Source organism: Littorina saxatilis, linkage group LG1 (assembly GCF_037325665.1).
Source record: "Littorina saxatilis isolate snail1 linkage group LG1, US_GU_Lsax_2.0, whole genome shotgun sequence".
NCBI classification, from domain to species: Eukaryota; Metazoa; Mollusca; class Gastropoda; order Littorinimorpha; family Littorinidae; genus Littorina; species Littorina saxatilis.
Window position 1 is genome coordinate 7,071,799 of NC_090245.1, and position 21,180 is coordinate 7,092,978.

Sequence of the window (21,180 nt, forward strand, 5' to 3'; positions counted from 1 at the left end):
ACCATAATGCAATTCATAGTTCACCATGCTGCCACAGACTAGGAAAGAAGGAGAAACATTGAGTAGTATGATTGTTTAGAATACATTGTACCATTTTCATCATGTAAAATGAACATACTGAATCTAAAGATACAAGTATCAAAGTAGAGCGTAAGTGAGCGAGAAAGTATATATCACAGGGAAGGATTGGGGGGGGGGGGGGTTACAGGGGTTCCGGACCCCCCCCCGTCAAAAAAAAGATTTAATACTAACTTTAAAAGAAATAATGAGTGGCTGCTGACACCAGTTGATCATGTTTAAAATCAAGGATAAGCCATAAATTGTTCATAAAATGGCTACAACTCTTCAGCTTCAGGGGGGCTTTGCCCCCCAGACCCCCCAACGGGGCCTTGCCCCTCAGTGTACCCCACAAGGGGTACCCAGGTTGTAACCCCCCCCCCCCTCTGGCTTAACTCCTCTGCCCCTGTATCATGTGTGCGTGTGTGTGTGTGTCACAGTATCAGAGGAAGAGAGTTTTTCAAAATACTAAAAATGTGTGTGTGAATGAGTGTCCTAAGAACTGAAGATATGCTCTGTGTGTCAAATAGAATCTGAAAATAAAATACTCTGAACAAAATGATTGTGTTCCTCCAATGTTCTTGTCATAATTATCTGTGGTATGTGGAGTGACACTTGTTTTTTTTCTTCTTCTCTTTTACATTTACATTTAAGTAAACACACACACACACACTCTCATTCACGCACACGCACACACACACACTCTCTGTCTTTCTCACACACTGACACACTGTTTGCTTTGCAAAGTAATTTTCACAAATGGTATGCTTGAAACATTGATTTAGGCTTCTTTTGGTGTTTTATAACATTTTCTTCTTAAAACACACATACACACACACAATAGGCAGACACTCGCACAGAGAAAAGAAATTACAGAACTTTAAAAAGCGCCACGTTATTTGCAACTGTTTGGCCTACTTTTTGTTTTGTAGCACGTGCAACTCTGCGGAAGTGCTTGATCAGCAAAATGTCATGGTATCACTGGCACCTATCTGTGGCGGGATCTGATCAGATCAGAAGTGGAAATATTATTTATTCGGTTCTAGACCTCATGAAAGTTTTTTTAATGGGAGATCTAGACTAACCTCTTACCAAGGATCGGTCACCTGAAAAGGTGGTTGACCTTTCACATCTCAATCATATTATTCATCAAGGGACGTTACTCGTGCTTCTCTCTTTTTAATTATAACGAGTGGTTTTAGTGGCGCAGTTAAATCATTCTTTGGAAATTTGAACAAATTCAGTTAATTTAACTGTGAACATTTAACCTTGGAAAAAGAGGCTCGGTTGTCTGAAGATTGCAAGGCCCGTTGTCGTCATCCAGCAGAACAGCTTTCTGTTTGGAAGTGGAACAGAAAGTTTGACGGAAAAATTGTCTCCCTTCCCACTTGCACGGTTGAGGATTTTCAGAAGCTGGACGTCATCGTTTGGGTCTATTTGGGAAAGTTGCGGGCGTCTGAATTTGACAAGGAATTTTTTAGAGCTTCTCTGAACATTTTCGTGGATTTTATTCTGCGAATAAACGCAAATGTGGATATAATAGTGGAATCTGCGAGCCACCATTACATGCTTCTCTGCCTTGAAATGCCCGGATGAACCATAGCTCTTATGTTTTCAAGGAATTTTACATGGCGACTATCGTGAACTACTGACTCTAAAAAGTCTGATGGTATCACACTTAATTCAGCGTCGGTTGTGATCACATTACTAACGATGGTGTGTAAAGAAGAGTTATGCTGCTGGTTCAAGAACTTGAATCCCCGTAAGAGAATAGACTACATGTGTGCGTTGTTACATATGTGTCTGCCTCTGGAACTTCGTTTTGTGGGCACGGTTCTGGAGGATTACGGCAAGAAAGATTACCATTATCTCAGAATCGCAGAAGGGACCGCGAACAAACAGACAGAAATCGCCAAATACAAAAACATTACGTCTCCGAAGATACTGAGAGCCAAGGTGTTCGTTACGCTTTCCCTCATGCGTTCGTCGAGTACGACATGTGCACAGATCATCTACGATATCATTGAGAGCAATCTTGATACTGTCTTTAGTTTTCACCCAGGTGATGACAGCAACGTTGCAGACGAAGTCTTGACAGTGCTTACATTAGCGACCAACCACCCAGCGTTCATGTTTGAACAGAGACGACGTTTTCATGAACATCTGTGTTCACTTGACAACCAGAGACGGGATACGTTTAGGGTAAGTGAAGATTTTTTATGACATTGCAGGATGATTGCTGAACAAGGCTACCACTCGCATTCTTAGGAAGGCTAGATGCTGTGATTCATATGACTTTTATCGGTATCAGATTTTACCACCATTTCTGTGATGGAAAGGATTCCTCTGCTGACACAAATTGACAAACTGTACCACTACCAAGTACCAGCCACCATGAACCATACTCAGTGATACTGATACTGATACTATGTTTCAAGTCATCAAGATGAAAGCTTTCAATAATGCCAACAAATGTGTGTCACTGTATGTTTCTGGCTCTGATAACAATATTGACATGATATAATATATAATGCATCAATTGGGGGCCCGGTAGCTCAGTTGGTAGAGCACTGGACTTGTGATCGAAAGGTCGCAGGTTCGAATTCGGGCCGGGACGGACACGGGTCAACTTTATGTGCAGACCCAGAGACGGAAGCCATATCCCACCCCCGTGTCATCACAATGGCACGTAAAAGACCTTGGTCATTCTGCCATAAGTGCAGATGGCTGAATACACCTAAACACGCAGACACTTGGGTAGAGCGACTCCGTTGCTGCTAGCTTTCCACTGGGAGGAAGCAACCCGAATTTCCCAGCGATGGGACAATAAAGTAATGAAAATGAAAAAAAAAAAAAAATTGTTCTGACTTTGAGAAGTCTGTTTCTTTGTGAAAATACATTGTGGAATCATAAGACTAAGAGTAAGACCAAGAGTGAATATAGATATGTTTGAACAACAATTCATGCTTTATTAAGTTTTAAGAATGTCCATCGCATCCATTCTTTAGGTGACACAGCTATACTAAACTAACTTAGCACCATATGAAAGACTATCTGTCAGTAGTGTTAACTAGACTGGGCTGTCTTCATGACTCTAGACTGGGCTGTCTTCATGACTGACTGAAACTACAGAAGAAGGATAGTCTGTCTATTCATGCATGTTTTTTACTGTTAGTTTGTGTGTGTGTGTGTGTGTTCACAGTTTGTGTTCGTATTTTAGCCTTATTTTATGTCAAACTCACAGGTTCAGGCACTAGCTGTTTGATTGACTTCAAGTTCAATTCAATCATGAATGCCTCTCAAAAAAGCACATAATCTCTCTTTGACTTATCTGTGTCTTCCTTAGTTTGATACAGATTTTTGTTGATATATGTATATATATTTGACAGTACTTTACTTAACACAACACATGTTCATTTATCATTATTTATGTCTGGAAACAGCACCTAACTAAAGCCAAGGCCATGCTATGGTCAAAAAGTAAAACTTATAATTTTGACGTTCTCACGAAAGGAATATAATTTGCGTGTTTACTTAGTGTGTCACTGTCAGTTCTGCATGTGAATTATGCTTCTCTCAGATTTAGTTTGACCAAGCCCAACCCCATCTTTATTGGTATTTCATTTGGTTAACTGGTCATTTGGTATTCTTTACTTCAAAATTATGCATACTCCATTTATTTAAATTATAATAAAGATAGTGGCATGCTGTATTACTCATGTGTTTGTTTATTGCAGTGAATGAGTGATGCTGCTTACAGTTACAGTAAAGGTGCGAATGTTTGGTCAAAGGTCAAAATGGTGTTTTGAAAGTTACGATAGTTCTACAGTACACCATATCAATTGTTATCATGGTTTGCATGTGTGCAGCTTTTGTTGTTGTGGTCAGATATATGCAACTACAACTGTTTAAAATGCTGGTGGTGCTGTATTGTTGTTTTCGGCATTTAAAACATCTGGGCTTGGTTTCTTATTTTTACAGGAGAAAGTTGACGAGGATGAGGTACCTTTGAATCTGTACTCGGAGAACCACATACCCCATTATCGGAATGAGGAGCCACCCATTCCCATACACCCTCCACTCTGCAATAGGCACTCACCCATAACACAACCCAGGAAAGGTGAGCTTCGTGCAGTCTCAGCGGTGGGGTCTAGATGATGATGATAACTATTTGCTTTTCTGAATGTTCAACTTTAAGCTATTGGTATTTTGTCACGCATTGGTACTGGTAGTTTGTTATAAAGTGGAACCCCATTTAAGAAAAAAAAGTAAGGGAGGGAGGACAGGAGGGAGCAAGTCTTAAAAAGGAGGTAAATTTACAATGGTTAGGCAAAAAAAAAAAAAAATAGGTGTGGTTAAGGTAACATAGCCAAAAAAAATAGGGTAGGAAGGTCGGCAATCACTTTTTTTTATACTTTTTTTTCTAATGTCTACAAATTAAACCTACTTGACAGGGAAATAAGTGTGCGACTCGGGCGATTTCGCTTTCATTGCGTTTTCTGCACTGGTTTTTTGTTTTTTTTGTTTTGACAAATGTAATAAAAAGTTATAGGGTCGGCCCCTAAAAATAGGGTAGGTCGGGTTACCGTAACCACACCTATTTTTTTTTTTAGGCCTTATGAACTCAAAATCTATGAAAGCAAGGTCTTGAAAGGGAGGATATATATTGAAATGGGTTCTACTGTATGTCAATTGTGCAATATGTGCTACACATGGTGTGAAAACTGAAATAATAGTAAGGAGAGGTTCAGCCATTGTTAGAATCTTACATCCCGGGACTAATACTGTAATAGATGTGCAGTGGTGGTGATTGTCAGAACAGGATGATAATAATACTGTAATAGATGTGCAGTGGTGGTGATTGTCAGAACAGGATGATAATGATACTGTAATAGATGTGCAGTGGTGGTGATTGTCAGAACAGGATGATAATGATACTGTAATAGATGTGCAGTGGTGGTGATTGTCAGAACAGGATGATAATGATACTGTAATAGATGTGCAGTGGTGGTGATTGTCAGAACAGGATGATAATAATACTGTAATAGATGTGCAGTGGTGGTGATTGTCAGAACAGGATGATAATGATACTGTAATAGATGTGCAGTGGTGGTGATTGTCATAACAGGATGATAATAATACTGTAATAGATGTGCAGTGGTGGTGATTGTCAGAACAGGATGATAATGATACTGTAATAGATGTGCAGTGGTGGTGATTGTCAGAACAGGATGATAATAATACTGTAATAGATGTGCAGTGGTGGTGATTGTCAGAACAGGATGATAATGATACTGTAATAGATGTGCAGTGGTGGTGATTGTCAGAACAGGATGATAATGATACTGTAATAGATGTGCAGTGGTGGTGATTGTCAGAACAGGATGATAATAATACTGTAATAGATGTGCAGTGGTGGTGATTGTCAGAACAGGATGATAATGATACTGTAATAGATGTGCAGTGGTGGTGATTGTCAGAACAGGATGATAATAATACTGTAATAGATGTGCAGTGGTGGTGATTGTCAGAACAGGATGATAATACTGTAATAGATGTGCAGTGGTGGTGATTGTCAGAACAGGATGATAATGATACTGTAATAGATGTGCAGTGGTGGTGATTGTCAGAACAGGATGATAATAATACTGTAATAGATGTGCAGTGGTGGTGATTGTCAGAACAGGATGATAATAATACTGTAATAGATGTGCAGTGGTGGTGATTGTCAGAACAGGATGATAATACTGTAATAGATGTGCAGTGGTGGTGATTGTCAGAACAGGATGATAATGATACTGTAATAGATGTGCAGTGGTGGTGATTGTCAGAACAGGATGATAATAATACTGTAATAGATGTGCAGTGGTGGTGATTGTCAGAACAGGATGATAATAATACTGTAATAGATGTGCAGTGGTGGTGATTGTCAGAACAGGATGATAATAATACTGTAATAGATGTGCAGTGGTGGTGATTGTCAGAACAGGATGATAATGATACTGTAATAGATGTGCAGTGGTGGTGATTGTCAGAACAGGATGATAATAATAATTGTTTGTTCATGTGATCATTGTTGTTTTCTTCATTGCAGTATTTGTGCAAAACATTGAAGTTCTTCCACCCAAGAAAGCTGCTGAATATCGCATACTTGTAAGTGTTGAATTGGTTAATTTATACCTGTGTCTGCTTGACTTCCCTCAAGGGGGGGGGGGGGGGGGGGGGGGGGGAGTGTGTGTTGGTTGGGGGGGGGGGGGATGTTAAAGGGAGACTGTTTTGAAGCATGCCCACCCAAATTTGCTTTGTTATAAACTTGATTTTAATTCAGTGCTGTGATTGGTCAGTCGTGTCAGCCATAGTGAATACATGTCCCTACACAGCAACTGACATGCCTGTATTTGTAGACCTGCGCATTACAAAGGTGAGGACGTCTGATTTATAAAGAAATAAAACATGTTGTAACAAAGTTGGACACAAAAGACAGTCATGTTTATTGAAGTTTGTAGCCTGTGCGTTCATCCAGACTTGCATGAGTAAATGTTAAAATGTACAGTACATGTTCAAATTTGGCTGAGTGATTACACTGCATATTCTGATTATCTGTTTTTCTTGTCTTGTCAGGCTACCTGGTCCAATGGAGAAATCACTGAAGTAGGCAAACGTTTTAGAGACATTCAGGAATTCCATCGACAGGTATGTATGAACACATATGAGTGAAAGCTTTTGGCCACTTTTAATTTTGACAAAATAAACATGAATGCTTTAGATGAAACTGTATGAATATTATATGTTTAAGGGACTAACATGTTCTAACAGTAACAAGGACCTTACAAACAAACAAACAAACAAACCAAGAACCTTATCATCCAATAACAGCTGTGTTTTCAATAACTGCACACCTCTGTGAAAGTCAGCAAAAAAAGACTGTCCTGTCAAATATTATTTATGACTGTATTACTAGCATTTGTTTCTTCGACATGTTACTGTGTTAGTGTTTACCATTGGTAGGAAGCTGCCCTCAATGTACACAGAATACAAATAATCAGTGTTGACCATGTAATTATAAATGCCATTTCAATGTTATTCTTTGTATTTCAAGAGAGTTCTCTTTTTCAGATGATGGATTCATATCCCGATGAAAAGCCGCCCAGTGGTAGAATACCGTCATTGCCAGGTAAATCTGACATTCTTTTTACTTTTTTCCTGCTCTTTGCCGAGTTTCTTTACTGTCCATTCTTTTCATTTTGGTGTTTTTGATTCTTACATCTCATAGTCATATGTTCAGTTGCATGAATGAATGTTCAGTTTTATGAGAAAGAGAAGTCATTAATACATATAGTCACTTTTGTTGAAGTTTGTTTAAAAAAAATGTTAACGTGAAAGGTATACTCTGCATTATTACAGGAGGGGGTAGGGGAGGATGTTGAGACTGAAAGAACTATCAAAACTTGAATCCATGATGGAGACTTTGATATAGTTGTAGTGGTTTTGAATGAATGTTCCAGTAGGTTGTTGTTAAATCGGGTTGTATTTCTTGTTGTGCAGATCGCAGTCCCCACCCACACAGTAGAGAAGAGCACATACAGGAACAGATACGTGCACTGAATACCTACTTCAGGTGAGTCTCTCAGTTTATGCACAGTGGTTTGTTATTCAAATTACACACAAGCCTTGTCCGCATAAAATTGTGCAGTAAAAACTCCCAGGTGTATGTGGCTGGGACCACCACCAATTCTTATAACAATTGGCACAGAGACTAGTTTAGTGCCTATTTTGAAATGTTTTACAACAAAGAAAGTTTATTTTGCAATAATCCTTTGGTTATTTTGTCTTCAACAACCTTTCATCTCTAAGCAGATTAAGAGAAGGTTTCATATTGAATTTTGTTTTGGGATTTTGATTTTTGATATTTGGAAACCCCCCGCGGGTTAGGGGGAAGAATTTACCCGATGCTCCCCACCATGTCGTAAGAGGCGACTAACGGATTCTGTTTCTCCTGATTTTTGATTGGTGCTTTTGTGAACAAGAAACAATTGACAAGTGGCTCTATCCCATCTCCCCCCTTTCCCCGTCGCGATATAACCTTGAATGGTTGAAAACGACGTTAAACACCAAATAAAGAAAGAAAGAAAGATATTTGGAAGATGCAGAATTTCTCGACACTTTCTTCCCGTCAACTGACAATCTATGATGAGTCAACAACTCCTTTGCTTTTAGTTATTTGAACAGCGTGTTACTGTTATTTTGTAGTAGTGTTGCACTAAGCTTGTCATGTGTCCTTGTGCAGGTCTCTCACGTGTGTCCCCAGCCATATCCTGGAGTCGGATCTCGTGTGCCAGTTTTTCAAGGGTTTGGTGATTTGTCAGGCACAGCCTCAGCTGCCGTTGATACCCCACTCCATGCCATACCACCAGTCCATGGGATCGGTACCTGATGGTATGTATAATGAGAACTATGTTTTAGAGGGTTGGATACCTTTGTGTTTCCGCATCAGCATGACTTGATGGTGTTCAACTTTTTAGGGGGACGAATTGTTGTAAATTCAGTCAAGTTTCAACTCTTGAATTTTATGTGTGGAGTTTTAGTTGCTGTTATCTGTTTTGATTTGTTTTTTAAACAATGTTTTGGGAAAGGTTAATGTTTTGTAAAGGCTGTGTTCTAAGCCTTCCAGGCTTATATCGGTGAAACTTTCTTCTGTCATTCAAACATCTGCTATTTCTACAGCTGACAGTGCAAAGCATTAGCATTTTTGTTCAACAGTTGAAAGCTCTTGAGGGTTATTAAGTTTTCTGGCAGTTGGATTGAGTTTTCATTTTTCCTTCTTCTCTCAAATATTATTTTGTGTTTGGATTTGCATGGTCCAGGGGTGGAGAGTTTCCCATGATGGAGAAATGTGATTATGTTACGTTTTCAGAGGAAGAAACGGTAGGCCCAGTTCCGCAGCAAGTGAAGCCGATGGCCATTCGCAACTCTCACCTTTACTACTTGACCCCACACTTAAACGGTCAGTGGTTTGGAGGTTTGATGCTTCCACCACCAGGCATGGCCTTTAGCTGAAGCGTCCAGTCTGTGTTTTCCTCCCAGCAAGTCCAGCTGCTTGGCATGTTCTTTTGTGGCACAGTGCAACCAACGTGCTTTTCTCATTAACATGGCTGATTGACAATGGCATGGTTTACATGCAGCGCACATGATATTGGCTAGTTTTGTTGGGATAAAGCAGTTGATGTGTTTTCTCTTGGAGTGCATATATTGCTGTGCTTCTGGTTGGTTTGGGATGTCATTGGTCAGCCAAATGTCAAGTGTCAGAAATCAAAAGAACTGCCAAACGGAAGGATATCATGAAGTGCTAACTATCCAGAAAGGTTATAAAAACTGAAAACTTGGTGCAGTAACTGAGCTTGAGGACAAACATACTTCTGTTTGATCGCTAGTATGTCTTGCATGAAACTGCTCCTAGAGTGTGTCCAATTTGAAGGAAATTAAACTGCTTTGCATGCTCTCCAGATGGAAAATTAGTCCTTTTTAGTGGCATGTTTGAGAACTCTTAACTCAATACTGAGCTGTGAATTTTTTCTCCCCAAGAAATTCTAACCAGAAGTATTAGTGCTTCAGACAAAAAACTCAGCATGTTCTTCTAACAACAGCACACCCCAAATGGTTGAACTCAGCTGGCTCCAAGTTCTTGTAAACAGTGTCTTGGTTTAGCATCTAATACAGTATAACAGCATGTACAAACATGGAATCAGCTTCCAAATCTTCTTCCTCAAGTACTTGTCTTAGAAATCACTAACACTAACAGTTGTTTGACAGCTTCACAACAAACGTGTCTGAGGTTGCACTGCAAGATACCTCCCCTTATTATGCATCGCATATCCATCACAAGTCTTTCCAGACTTTTGTGTATACTATGCAGTTAGAACTCTTCCACTTCAATCGTTCTTGGACATTAGCAGCCTCGCAGTGTATTAAAGAGAGTAGGGATTTTATACAGAGAAAAGTTTCATCATCTTCAAATTTTGTGTCCAAAGGATTTTTCCTGAAATATCAAGCCTCTTGGCATCTGAGAAATGTCACTATAAACTTACTGTTGTATTTAAAAAATTATGGTATGGCTGAAGACAGAATCATTAAGATAGTATGTTCTGAGATGGAAGGGGACTTTAAAGGCATACTAACGCACTCCCGTGTTTACAAAGTGTAGTTTGCCCACAATCGATGTCAAACGCACCATAAGACCATATAATGACGATATGTCACCATGCGCGGACCATAATACATGCATTACAGCTTGTTCTAGCCTCTGAAAAAGTGAGGATGTCAACAAAGCCGCGGTGTTAGCTCCCTTGCATCAACGTTACATGTGTTGCCAAATCTATAAATAGGACCATCTAGATCAAAATAAAAATTCAAATATCTCAACATTTAAGGGGTCCTAGACCACAATATTTTGCAGGGAACTTAATTTAGTCTGTCTCCAGCTCTGGGTAAAGCAATTAGCGTGTATATTCATCAGCTTTCTATGCCTTTAAGATTGTAAAGCAAGGTCTGATCTTTATGTTTTATTATTTGTGTCGTGAAAATTACTCTAAAGAGTAAACTGCTTCAGGAGCTAGCAGCATAAAGCTTGCAATTCCATCTGATTTTGTTGTTTACTAGTCAGGTACTGTTCTTATTGCAAGATACCCATATCTATGAAAGGGGGAGTAATAACATGAGTAGTTTGGCTGTCAGCTCCAAGCAACTACTCACAGCTGTGAAGCAGAGATCTGTGAAAATCTGAAGTTGTGTTTTGTTTGTTTCAGATGCTAGTCGAATACCCAGGTTTATGCCTCCACCTCTCGTGTTCAGTGTTCCTCAGAGGTTTCAGACAAGGTAAGCTCAGTCTTTGCTTTTGAGTGAGAGCTCAACTTTTTCATCAACAGATTGCAGTGCTTCTCCACGGAATCAGTGTAGCAGATACAAGTGTAATGCCAGTCTGTATGTATTTTCTTGGGGGTAAAGCGGCCATTGTTGGTGGATCTCAGTGTGAGAGCTTCTTAGAATGAGAAACATATTTGTTGTGTGTTAGTGTAGGGGTTTAGGATGCCAACAGAACAGCAGCATCGACAGATCTGCAGTTTTGTAGATTTTTCCTTCACTTGACACCGTACTTGTTTGCTTGCTAGGATAAATCATAAAGATTTGTTAAACGGGTATCTTTCCTTTGTTTTTACAGCCACACCTGCCAACCACTGCTGATGCAAGCCCTACCACTGCAGCAACAGGCTATGCAGCAGCACCAGCAACAACAACAACAGCAACAACAGCCCTCCCCTGTCTCACCCCCTCGCTCTGAGCTGTCGTCCACCACCACGTCCCCTGCGGGCAGTCGGTCTGCGTCTCCGGACCTTGCCACTAGCTCCGTGGTGCAGCTGCTCAAACTGCTCGGCCTGGACAAGTACGCTGGCGCTCTCGGCAGGCTCTCCTTTGAGGAGGTAAAGATATCTTCTGCAGATCTGGTTTGTCTTGTAGTTTCGGATCAAATCTGACTTTTTTGCTACCTCGTGGAACATTCTATTACAACAGTTGCCCAAAAATGACATCCTTTTACATTAGATGTGCAGGGTTCAGTCAGTCTTTCATGTCTGCGAAAGCAAAATGTGTGTAATTTGTTGTCAGTTATTGCATGTTTGTTTTTTTATATCGCAAGTGTCAGATAATCATACGATTGTTTGTGGCAATGAGATAGAAACTTTGCACAAGAAAGGACTCACTTATGCTAATATTTTATAAGTTGCAGTCTCAATCTCACCTAATTTTTTTAAGACCTAACTGTTTTTGAGTGCTAGTGCTAATGCAAACATAATATAATGGCGTACTTTCCATCGTGAAAATACACGTGCCGTCATTCCTTACTTGTTATTACCATACTGAAGAAGTCGGCGACAGGCTGACAAAAATTTGATGAAGAATTTACCAAAACTGGTTTCTGTTTTGTTTTGATGCTAATGCTGGGCGCAGTGGCGTGGTGGTAAGACGTCGGCCTCCTAATCGGGAGGTCGTGAGTTCGAATCCCGGTCGCTGCCGCCTGGTGGGTTAAGAGTGGAGATTTTTCCGATCTCCCAGGTGAAACGTATGTGCAGACCTGCTAGTGACTTAACCCCCTTCGTGTGTACACCCAAGCACAAGACAAAGTGCGCACAGAAAAGATCCTGTAATCCATATCTAAGTTTGGTGGGTTATGGAAACACGAAAATACCCAGCATGCCTACTCAACGAAAGCGGAGTGAGCTGACTATGCTCTCAGAGTATAGTGTGGGGAACCCAAATGGACAAACGAGCTCACACGTAACCAGAAAAATTCTGGAACGCTGAAGAAGAAGAAGATGCTAATGCTAATGTATATCAATTGCAGCTGTCTAGGCTGAGCGGTGAAGAATTGAGCAAACTGGGATTGCCACAGGACGCTCAGCATGCCTTGCGCCACAAACTGGATCACATCAACAGGTGAGGAATAAAAATACAAAAAAATACTGTACTCATGTGTGAACGAAGAACAGGGAAGAAATAACAGCAAAGTTTCAACCCTAGGGTCTTCTTCAGGCACACAAACAAAGTAGAAACAAGTCGCGTAAGGCGAAAATACAACATTTAGTCAAGTAGCTGTTGAACTCACAGAATGAAACTAAACGCAATGCCATTTTTCAGCTAGACCGTATACTCGTAGCATCGTCAGTCCACCGCTCATGGCAAAGGCAGTGAAATTGACAAGAAGAGCGGGGTAGTAGTTGCGCTAAGAAGGATAGCACGCTTTTCTGTACCTCTCTTTGTTTTAACTTTCTGAGCGTGTTTTTAATCCAAACATATATCAATATGTTTTTGGAATCAGGAACCGACAAGGAATAAGATGAAAGTGTTTTTAAATTGATTTCGACAATTTAATTTTGATAATAATTTTTATATATTTAATTTTCAGAGCTTGTTTTTAATCCAAATATAACATATTTATATGTTTTTGGAATCAGAAAATGATGGAGAATAAGATGAACGTAAATTTGGATCGTTTTATAAATTTTTATTTTTTTTTTACAATTTTCAGATTTTTAATGACCAAAGTCATTAATTAATTTTTAAGCCACCAAGCTGAAATGCAATACCGAAGTCCGGGCTTCGTCGAAGATTACTTGACCAAAATTTCAACCAATTTGGTTGAAAAATGAGAGCGTGACAGTGCCGCCTCAACTTTCACGAAAAGCCGGATATGACGTCATAAAAGACATTTATCAAAAAAATGAAAAAAACGTCTGGGGATTTCATACCCAGGAACTCTCATGTCAAATTTCATAAAGATCGGTCCAGTAGTTTAGTCTGAATCGCTCTACACACACACACAGACACACAGACACACAGACACACACGCACGCACGCACATACACCACGACCCTCGTCTCGATTCCCCCTCTACGTTAAAACATTTAGTCAAAACTTGACTAAATGTAAAAAGAAGACAGACAGACAATAGGACAATTCAACATTGTTCTTCTGTTAACAGGTGACAAACTGGAGGGCTTGTGAGGATTTGTGTGTGTCGATAAGTTTGTCAGAAAATGATGGGTAATTTTATAATTTTCATTTCAGAACAGATGTTTGCTGCCAGTTATTATTTTGTGAAGACTTTTTGTGCGTGACTTTTATTCTCGCTATGGTTAGGATGGTGAATGCTATTTTTTTCACCTTATTAATTCTGTTACTGTGTAATACATACTTTTTGAGTCACTTGAGAAAAAGTGACTCTATGTAATCGGTCAGTGTTAGTCTGTCCGGCCGTCCGGCCGTCCATCCGGCCGGCCGTCCGGCCGGCCGTCCGTAGACACCACCTTAACGTTGGACTTTTCTCGGAAACTATCAAAGCGATCGGGCTCATATTTTGTTTAGTCGTGACCTCCAATGACCTCTACACTTTAACGATGGTTTCGTTGACCTTTGACCTTTTTCAAGGTCACAGGTCAGCGTCAAAGGAAAAATTAGACATTTTATATCTTTGACAAAGTTCATCGGATGTGATTGAAACTTTGTAGGATTATTCTTTACATCAAAGTATTTACATCTGTAGCCTTTTACGAACGTTATCAGAAAAACAAGGGAGATAACTAGCCTTTTCTGTTCGGCAACACACAACTTAACGTTGGGCTTTTCTCGGAAACTATAAAAGTGACCGGGCTCAAATTTTATGTGAACGTGACTCATTGTGTTGTGAATAGCAATTTCTTCCTGTCCATCTGATGCCTCATATAATATTCAGAACTGCGAAAGTGACTCGATCGAGCGTTTGCTCTTCTTGTTCTTTGGGAGATTTTATGAATTGTTTGAAGTAGGTAAGCTTTGTTTGAATGAGAGAAATAAGTGCAGTGTGTTGATCAACAAGTGATTTTATGTAATTTAATGTTGCAAGTTCAGATGAAGGCTTGGACGAAAATGAACAAACACATGCAGTAAGAATGGAAACAATGAGAAGGAAGTTGGTAAGGCAGCCTGCTTTTGCAAGTAACGCAACATTTGAACGAGGAAAGATCAAGAACTGAATGAAATACAGTGGAACCTCCATTTTAAGACCCCCCAATTAAAGACTTCCCCTTTTTAAGACCCTGATTTTTCAAATTTTTTGTTCATAACCTCAGTAAATTTACCTCCAGTTTAAAACTCACACCTTTTTAAGACCTCTCCAGTTTAAAACTCACACCTTTTTGACTCACATGCGAAGCAAAAGTGAGTCTATGTACTCACCCGAGTCGTCCGTCCGTCCGTCCCCCCCGTCCGTCCGGAAAACTTTAACGTTGGATATTTCTTGGACACTATTCAGTCTATCAGTACCAAATTTGGCAAGATGGTGTATGATGACAAGGCCCCAAAAAACATACATAGCATCTTGACCTTGCTTCAAGGTCAAGGTCGCAGGGGCCATAAATGTCTAAAATACAGCTATTTTTCACATTTTCCCCATTTTCTCTGAAGTTTTTGAGATTCAATACCTCACCTATATATGATATATAGGGCAAAGTAAGCCCCATCTTTTGATACCAGTTTGGTTTACCTTGCTTCAAGGTCAAGGTCACAGGAGCTCTTCAAAGTTGGATTGTATACATATTTTGAAGTGACCTTGACCCTGAACTATGGAAGATAACTGTTTCAAACTTAAAAATTATGTGGGGCACATGTTATGCTTTCATCATGAGACACATTTGGTCACATATGATCAAGGTCAAGGTCACTTTGACCCTTATGAAATGTGACCAAAATAAGGTAGTGAACCACTAAAAGTGACCATATCTCATGGTAGAAAGAGCCAATAAGCACCATTGTACTTCCTATGTCTTGAATTAACAGCTTTGTGTTGCATGACCTTGGATGACCTTGACCTTGTGTATTTTGGTAGGAAAAATGTGTAAAGCAGTTCTTAGTGTATGATGTCATTGCTAGGTTTAGCTGAAGGTCAAGGTCATGTAAAGGTCAAGCATGTGAGTCGTATGGGCTTTGCCCTTCTTGTTAAGACCTGATTTTCACAGATTTGTGTAGGTCTTAAAAGGGGGGTTTCACTCTAATCACACTGTGTTGTATAGAGCAATGTGTTATTCATTGATATGTGTGTGATTGCACTGTAAATAATGTTATGTTGTCGTTGTATTTTGATTGCACAGCGCTTTGAGCAGGGTTAAACAACCTTGATACATGCGCTATATAAATATTATGCACTGTTATTATTATTATTTGACAGTGAAAAACAAGCGCCCATCAACGGGGTGATGGACAGCCTGGCCTACCCGGCTCTCAGCGTCACCTCTCCCCCCTCCCCCTCCTGGATCCCCATGTCCTCGTACTACCGGCCCAACCTCCAGCCCTCCCCACGGTCAGTGCACAGTATGGCCGACACCTTGCCTGGAGGGATGTCTGACCTGGTCAGTAGGGGGAGTCCGCCGGTCAGCCCAGGTCCTCCTCACAAAATGCAGCCTGGCCTGTTGGGCAAAGCACCGGCCGGGGACAGCTCTGAAGGCTCTGAAGATTTGGATAGAGGTGAGGTTGAGCTGAAAGGTGTGAGGGATGTAAGGGAGAGAGATAGACCGTGCAATGTGTGAGGGATGTAAGGGAGAGAGATAGACCGTGCAAGGTGTGAGGGATGTAAGGGAGAGAGATAGACCGTGCAAGGTGTGAGGGATGTAAGGGAGAGAGATAGACCGTGCAAGGTGTGAGGGATGTAAGGGAGAGAGATAGACCGTGCAAAGTGTGAGGGATGTAAGGGAGAGAGATAGACCGTGCAATGTGTGAGGGATGTAAGGGAGAGAGATAGACCGTGCAATGTGTGAGGGATGTAAGGGAGAGAGATAGACCGTGCAATGTGTGAGGGATGTAAGGGAGAGAGATAGACCGTGCAAGGTGTGAGGGATGTAAGGGAGAGAGATAGACCGTGCAAGGTGTGAGGGATGTAAGGGAGAGAGATAGACCGTGCAATGTGTGAGGGATGTAAGGGAGAGAGATAGACCGTGCAATGTGTGAGGGATGAAAGGGAGAGAGATAGACCGTGCAATGTGTGAGGGATGTAAGGGAGAGAGATAGACCGTGCAAGGTGTGAGGGATGTAAGGGAGAGAGATAGACCGTGCAAGGTGTGAGGGATGTAAGGGAGAGAGATAGACCGTGCAAGGTGTGAGGGATGTAAGGGAGAGAGATAGACCGTGCAAGGTGTGAGGGATGTAAGGGAGAGAGATAGACCGTGCAATGTGTGAGGGATGTAAGGGAGAGAGATAGACCGTGCAATGTGTGAGGGATGTAAGGGAGAGAGATAGACCGTGCAATGTGTGAGGGATGTAAGGGAGAGAGATAGACCGTGCAAGGTGTGAGGGATGTAAGGGAGAGAGATAGACCGTGCAAGGTGTGAGGGATGTAAGGGAGAGAGATAGACCGTGCAATGTGTGAGGGATGTAAGGGAGAGAGATAGACCGTGCAATGTGTGAGGGATGTAAGGGAGAGAGATAGACCGTGCAATGTGTGAGGGATGTAAGGGAGAGAGATAGACCGTGCAATGTGTGAGGGATGTAAGGGAGAGAGATAGACGGTGCAATGTGTGAGAGAGAGAGTGTTTGTGTGTGTGTGTGTATTATAATTTTTTTCAAATTTTTTCATTTGAAACTTTGAGAATTTTTTTTTAATCAGATTTTTCAGTTATTTTTACAGGCATGAGATTTTTTTCCACCAATTGGCGTGTTTCCAGCAATTTCAAAGATCCAGAAATCATTCCTAATATCCCATCATCTTGCATCATTTTTTCTGATAGTTGAGGATCTCATGCCTGACTCTGTTCCATAAAATGTAAGAAATAGAGTGTGTTGGTAAAATAACAGAATGCTTACTGAGCTCACTTTTTTTGGTTTCCTGTTTGCATCATTTTCCCCTTCGCTCCTTGTCATTCTCTTATTGATTCCGTTTTCAGACAAAGGGGATAGTTTGTCAGAGGCTGGCAAGGTCATCAGCCACCAGCAAGGCAAGAGCGCACAAGTGAAGGTGTCGCCAGGCAGCAGTGGGGGAGGGGGTGGGGGGTCCAACAGCCCTTGTCCCCCCTCCGTCAACCCCCGAATGACGCCGCCAGACGACGGTGCCGCCAAAGCCACCATCCTTCCTACCATGCAGCCGGGCATGCCGCAAATGATGCCCTACTACCAGTACCACCCCACCCCTCTCCCTGCCCCTGGCCATGCTCCGCCGGGACTTCTGGGCCAGTACATGGACCCCAAGGCCGACATGGGGCTGATGGGGGCCGTGCACAATCCTGCCGGCAACTCAAACAACAGCAACTTCACCACGGAGGCCATGCCCATCGTGTCGACAGGGATGGCCCTTAGACCGGTCCTGCTGGCCCAGACGGGGGTCGGGGTGGGGGCGGGCACAGTGCGGGCTCCCTTCAAGGCGGGCCAGCCCCAGCCCGCCCACACCAACATGGGCGTACTGCAGGGCAAGAGTCTCATGCCAGAACCCAAACCCGGCAGCCCCGGCATCCCCATGCCCTACGTGGGTCTGCGTCCCTCTGAGATTCAAACCCCCATGGGTCAGGGGATTGTGACCAGCACTGCCGGGCCGCTGTACCACATGCCCTATGGGCGGGGCCAGGGTGGGCCCATCGTCGCATCCCACCTTCCCCCCGTCCATCAGACTCAGCCTGGTGTCATCCCCTTCCCCCTGGTCACTCGCTCCGTTCAGACCTCCCTTCCTGGTTCTGGCTCCGTTATGACCGTGTCTGCGTCGCACCCTGTCACCATGGTCACAGCCAGTCACCAGACAGCCGCCACGGCTCCCAGCATTCACCGCTCACCTAGTCACGGCAGCAACGGCAACGGGCAGCGCGATTCGGGCAACGAGTCCATCAGCGGGAACAGCAGCGTCATGACAGACTCGTCACTTCGGGCGTCACCGCTGCAAGTAGGGGGCGTGGCGGTGACGGTGACTCAGGTAGCAGCGGCCCCCAGCCCCCCCGTATCGCACCACTCCGGCTGCCAGCAGTGTGCACAGGGCGCCCAGTACTCGCCTGGTCAGTACCAGGTGATGTACCCCTTCCCCTACATCCAGGGCCCCAACGGTCTGATCCAGCACCCAGCCATGCCGGGCTACTACCAGCCCAACCAGCAGCTAGTGTCAGGCATGATGACCAACGGCTACACACCCGAGATGTATTCCTACAACCACCCGGCATACCCCACCATGAATCCGGCGAGTCACATGTACCACATGATGCAAGGCAACACCCAGTACCACTCCCAGTCTCAGCCCACCTTACACACAGCTCAGGGGGGCAACGGAGGGCCCACGGTTCCCCCTCAAGCTCCGGCAGCGGCGGGCGGAGGTCTCATAGCATCGGGGCAGCAGCAGGCCAGCAACATGGCTGTCAAACAGCGCAACACAGGCTGCTACAACTGTGGCTCCCTCGCCCACAAAGCGGCAGACTGCCAGGAAAGCTCCATGGAGAACATGTCGGGAAAATCGGTTTATCAGCTCGATTACAAACCGCACGACGAGTCAGACTGATGATCTCGTTGGACCAGTGGAAATGAGTGGGCTGCCCCTTGACGCGGCCACTCTCCCTACCCCCACCACCCCCCGTCCTAGTCTGCTGACATTACTGTGACAGCTGTGCTGAACATTGTGCCCCACCCCCATCCCCTTTCTTCCCAACCAGGAATCTTGTAGAAACAGTGGCTGAAAGACACCCTGATGTCAATTATCTGTACAAATTGAGCTGAAGCTGTAAGATAGCAACTTTGCTGCAAGTGCGCTGTTAAAAAGGCAATGTGGTTTTGAAAACACTTGGAACAACTCGAGTGATCATCGTTTGATGTAACTGTGATTTGTTGTATGTTGATTTGCCCACCAATGAGTTACTACATTCTTTGATTTGGTCCTGATCGGTGCACTTTCCTCACATTAAGGATATATTTTCTGTCTTGTTTTCTCTCTTCTCTGGTTCTCTCTTTGATCAGTTTCTGCTGTTCTCGCTCTCTAGCTCTGTTCCTGCTGTTCTCATTCTCTAGCTCTGTTCCTGCTGTTCTCGCTCTCTAGCTCTGTTCTCGCTCTCTAGCTCTGTTTCTGCTGTTCTCGCTCTCTAGCTCTGTTCCTGCTCTCTAGCTCTGTTCTCGCTCTCTAGCTCTGTTCTCGCTCTCTAGCTCTGTTCCTGCTGTTCTCGCTCTCTAGCTCTGTTCCTGCTCTCTAGCTCTGTTCCTGCTCTCTAGCTCTGTTCTCGCTCTCTAGCTCTGTTCTCGCTCTCTAGCTCTGTTCCTGCTGTTCTCGCTCTCTAGCTCTGTTCCTGCTCTCTAGCTCTGTTCCTGCTCTCTGGCTCTGTTCTCGCTCTCTAGCTCTGTTTCTGCTGTTCTAGCTCTGTTCTTGCTCTCTAGCTCTGTTCCTGCTCTCTAGCTCTGTTCTCGCTCTCTAGCTCTGTTCGTTCTCGCTCTCTAGCTCTGTTCCTGCTCTCTGGCTCTGTTCTCGCTCTCTAGCTCTGTTCCTGCTGTTCTCGCTCTCTAGCTCTGTTCTCGCTCTCTAGCTCTGTTCCTGCTGTTCTCGCTCTCTAGCTCTGTTCTCGCTCTCTAGCTCTGTTCTCGCTCTCTAGCTCTGTTCTCGCTCTCTAGCTCTGTTCTAGCTCTGTTCCTGCTGTTCTCGCTCTCTAGCTCTGTTCCTGCTCTCTAGCTCTGTTCCTGCTGTTCTAGCTCTGTTCTCGCTCTCTAGCTCTGTTCTCGCTCTCTAGCTCTGTTCCTGCCTACCTGTCTGTCTCTTGTTTCTTTCTCTGCACTTTTACTTTTCTGCAACCTTTCTGTCAGAAATTCCATGTGTATTCTTTTTTTAGTTTTGCATTTTGTGAGAAGAAATTGTATTTTTGTGAGATTTCATGTCATATGATTCGGTCTCCACATAATCAGATAAGTTCATTTTGAACAGGTGTTTGAACTTATTCTTGTAAAAACTGTTCTGCGGTAAAATTTAAGATGGTTGACTAAAAACTGAAACAACTAGACGCTTTCAAGGTCAAAAAGGACAAGTTGACGCTTTGGTCATTGACAATAAAAACGTTGACCTTTTTCTTTGTTGCATTATCATAAAGAATGCACTTCGTGACTTCACAGATTTTATTTTTAGGTATTTAAGATGGCTTGCTACACTGTACTGGTATTTTCTCTGTGTAATTACTTCTTCGGAATTATACACACTTTCTCTGCTGTTTAGACATGCAGTCACAACGGGCTCAATTGCCAGTTACGCTGCAGTTCATGCGTGATGACAAAACTGCTGGCACATTAGTGTGCGCTTGCATTGTTTTCTGTTGGATTTTTGTTCTGGTTACACCCATGACTCCTTTTTCTTTGGACAGTGGGTGGAACTTTGTAGTGGCACACACTTGCAACTTTTCCATGGATTGTTTGCTGTCCCTGCTCTCCTAAGTGCAAATACTGTATTGGTACAATGAACGCTTGTCAAGCTCGTTGCAGTGAAACACAAGTGCAAAAGACGGTCACAAACCTGCATACACAAAGAAAATTATTTATTCTTTTACGTACATTTTTTTTTATTGTTTTAAGGCCTTGTCAATGTGAGGTGATTTTGTGAGATTGATATTT

At 42.8% G+C, this 21,180-nt stretch overlaps 1 protein-coding gene across 2 annotated transcripts; it reads left to right on the forward strand.

The window, feature by feature from the left end:
• Positions 1–884: 884 nt before the first annotated feature.
• LOC138960328 (zinc finger CCHC domain-containing protein 2-like) lies at positions 885–19,944 on the forward strand. Of its 2 annotated transcripts, XM_070332191.1 has the most exons (13): positions 885–2,259; positions 4,039–4,177; positions 6,152–6,210; positions 6,679–6,750; positions 7,174–7,231; positions 7,603–7,675; positions 8,345–8,493; positions 8,972–9,061; positions 10,860–10,929; positions 11,273–11,531; positions 12,452–12,543; positions 15,809–16,104; positions 17,517–19,944. In XM_070332191.1, the coding sequence occupies exons 1-13, from the start codon at positions 1,771–1,773 to the stop codon at positions 19,100–19,102; spliced, it is 3,432 nt and encodes a 1,143-aa protein (XP_070188292.1). In that variant the 5' UTR covers positions 885–1,770; the 3' UTR covers positions 19,103–19,944. The 2 variants fall into 2 exon arrangements, with proteins under 2 accessions (XP_070188292.1, XP_070188300.1); XM_070332199.1 differs by lacking the exon at positions 8,972–9,061.
• The last annotated feature ends 1,236 nt before the right edge of the window (positions 19,945–21,180 follow it).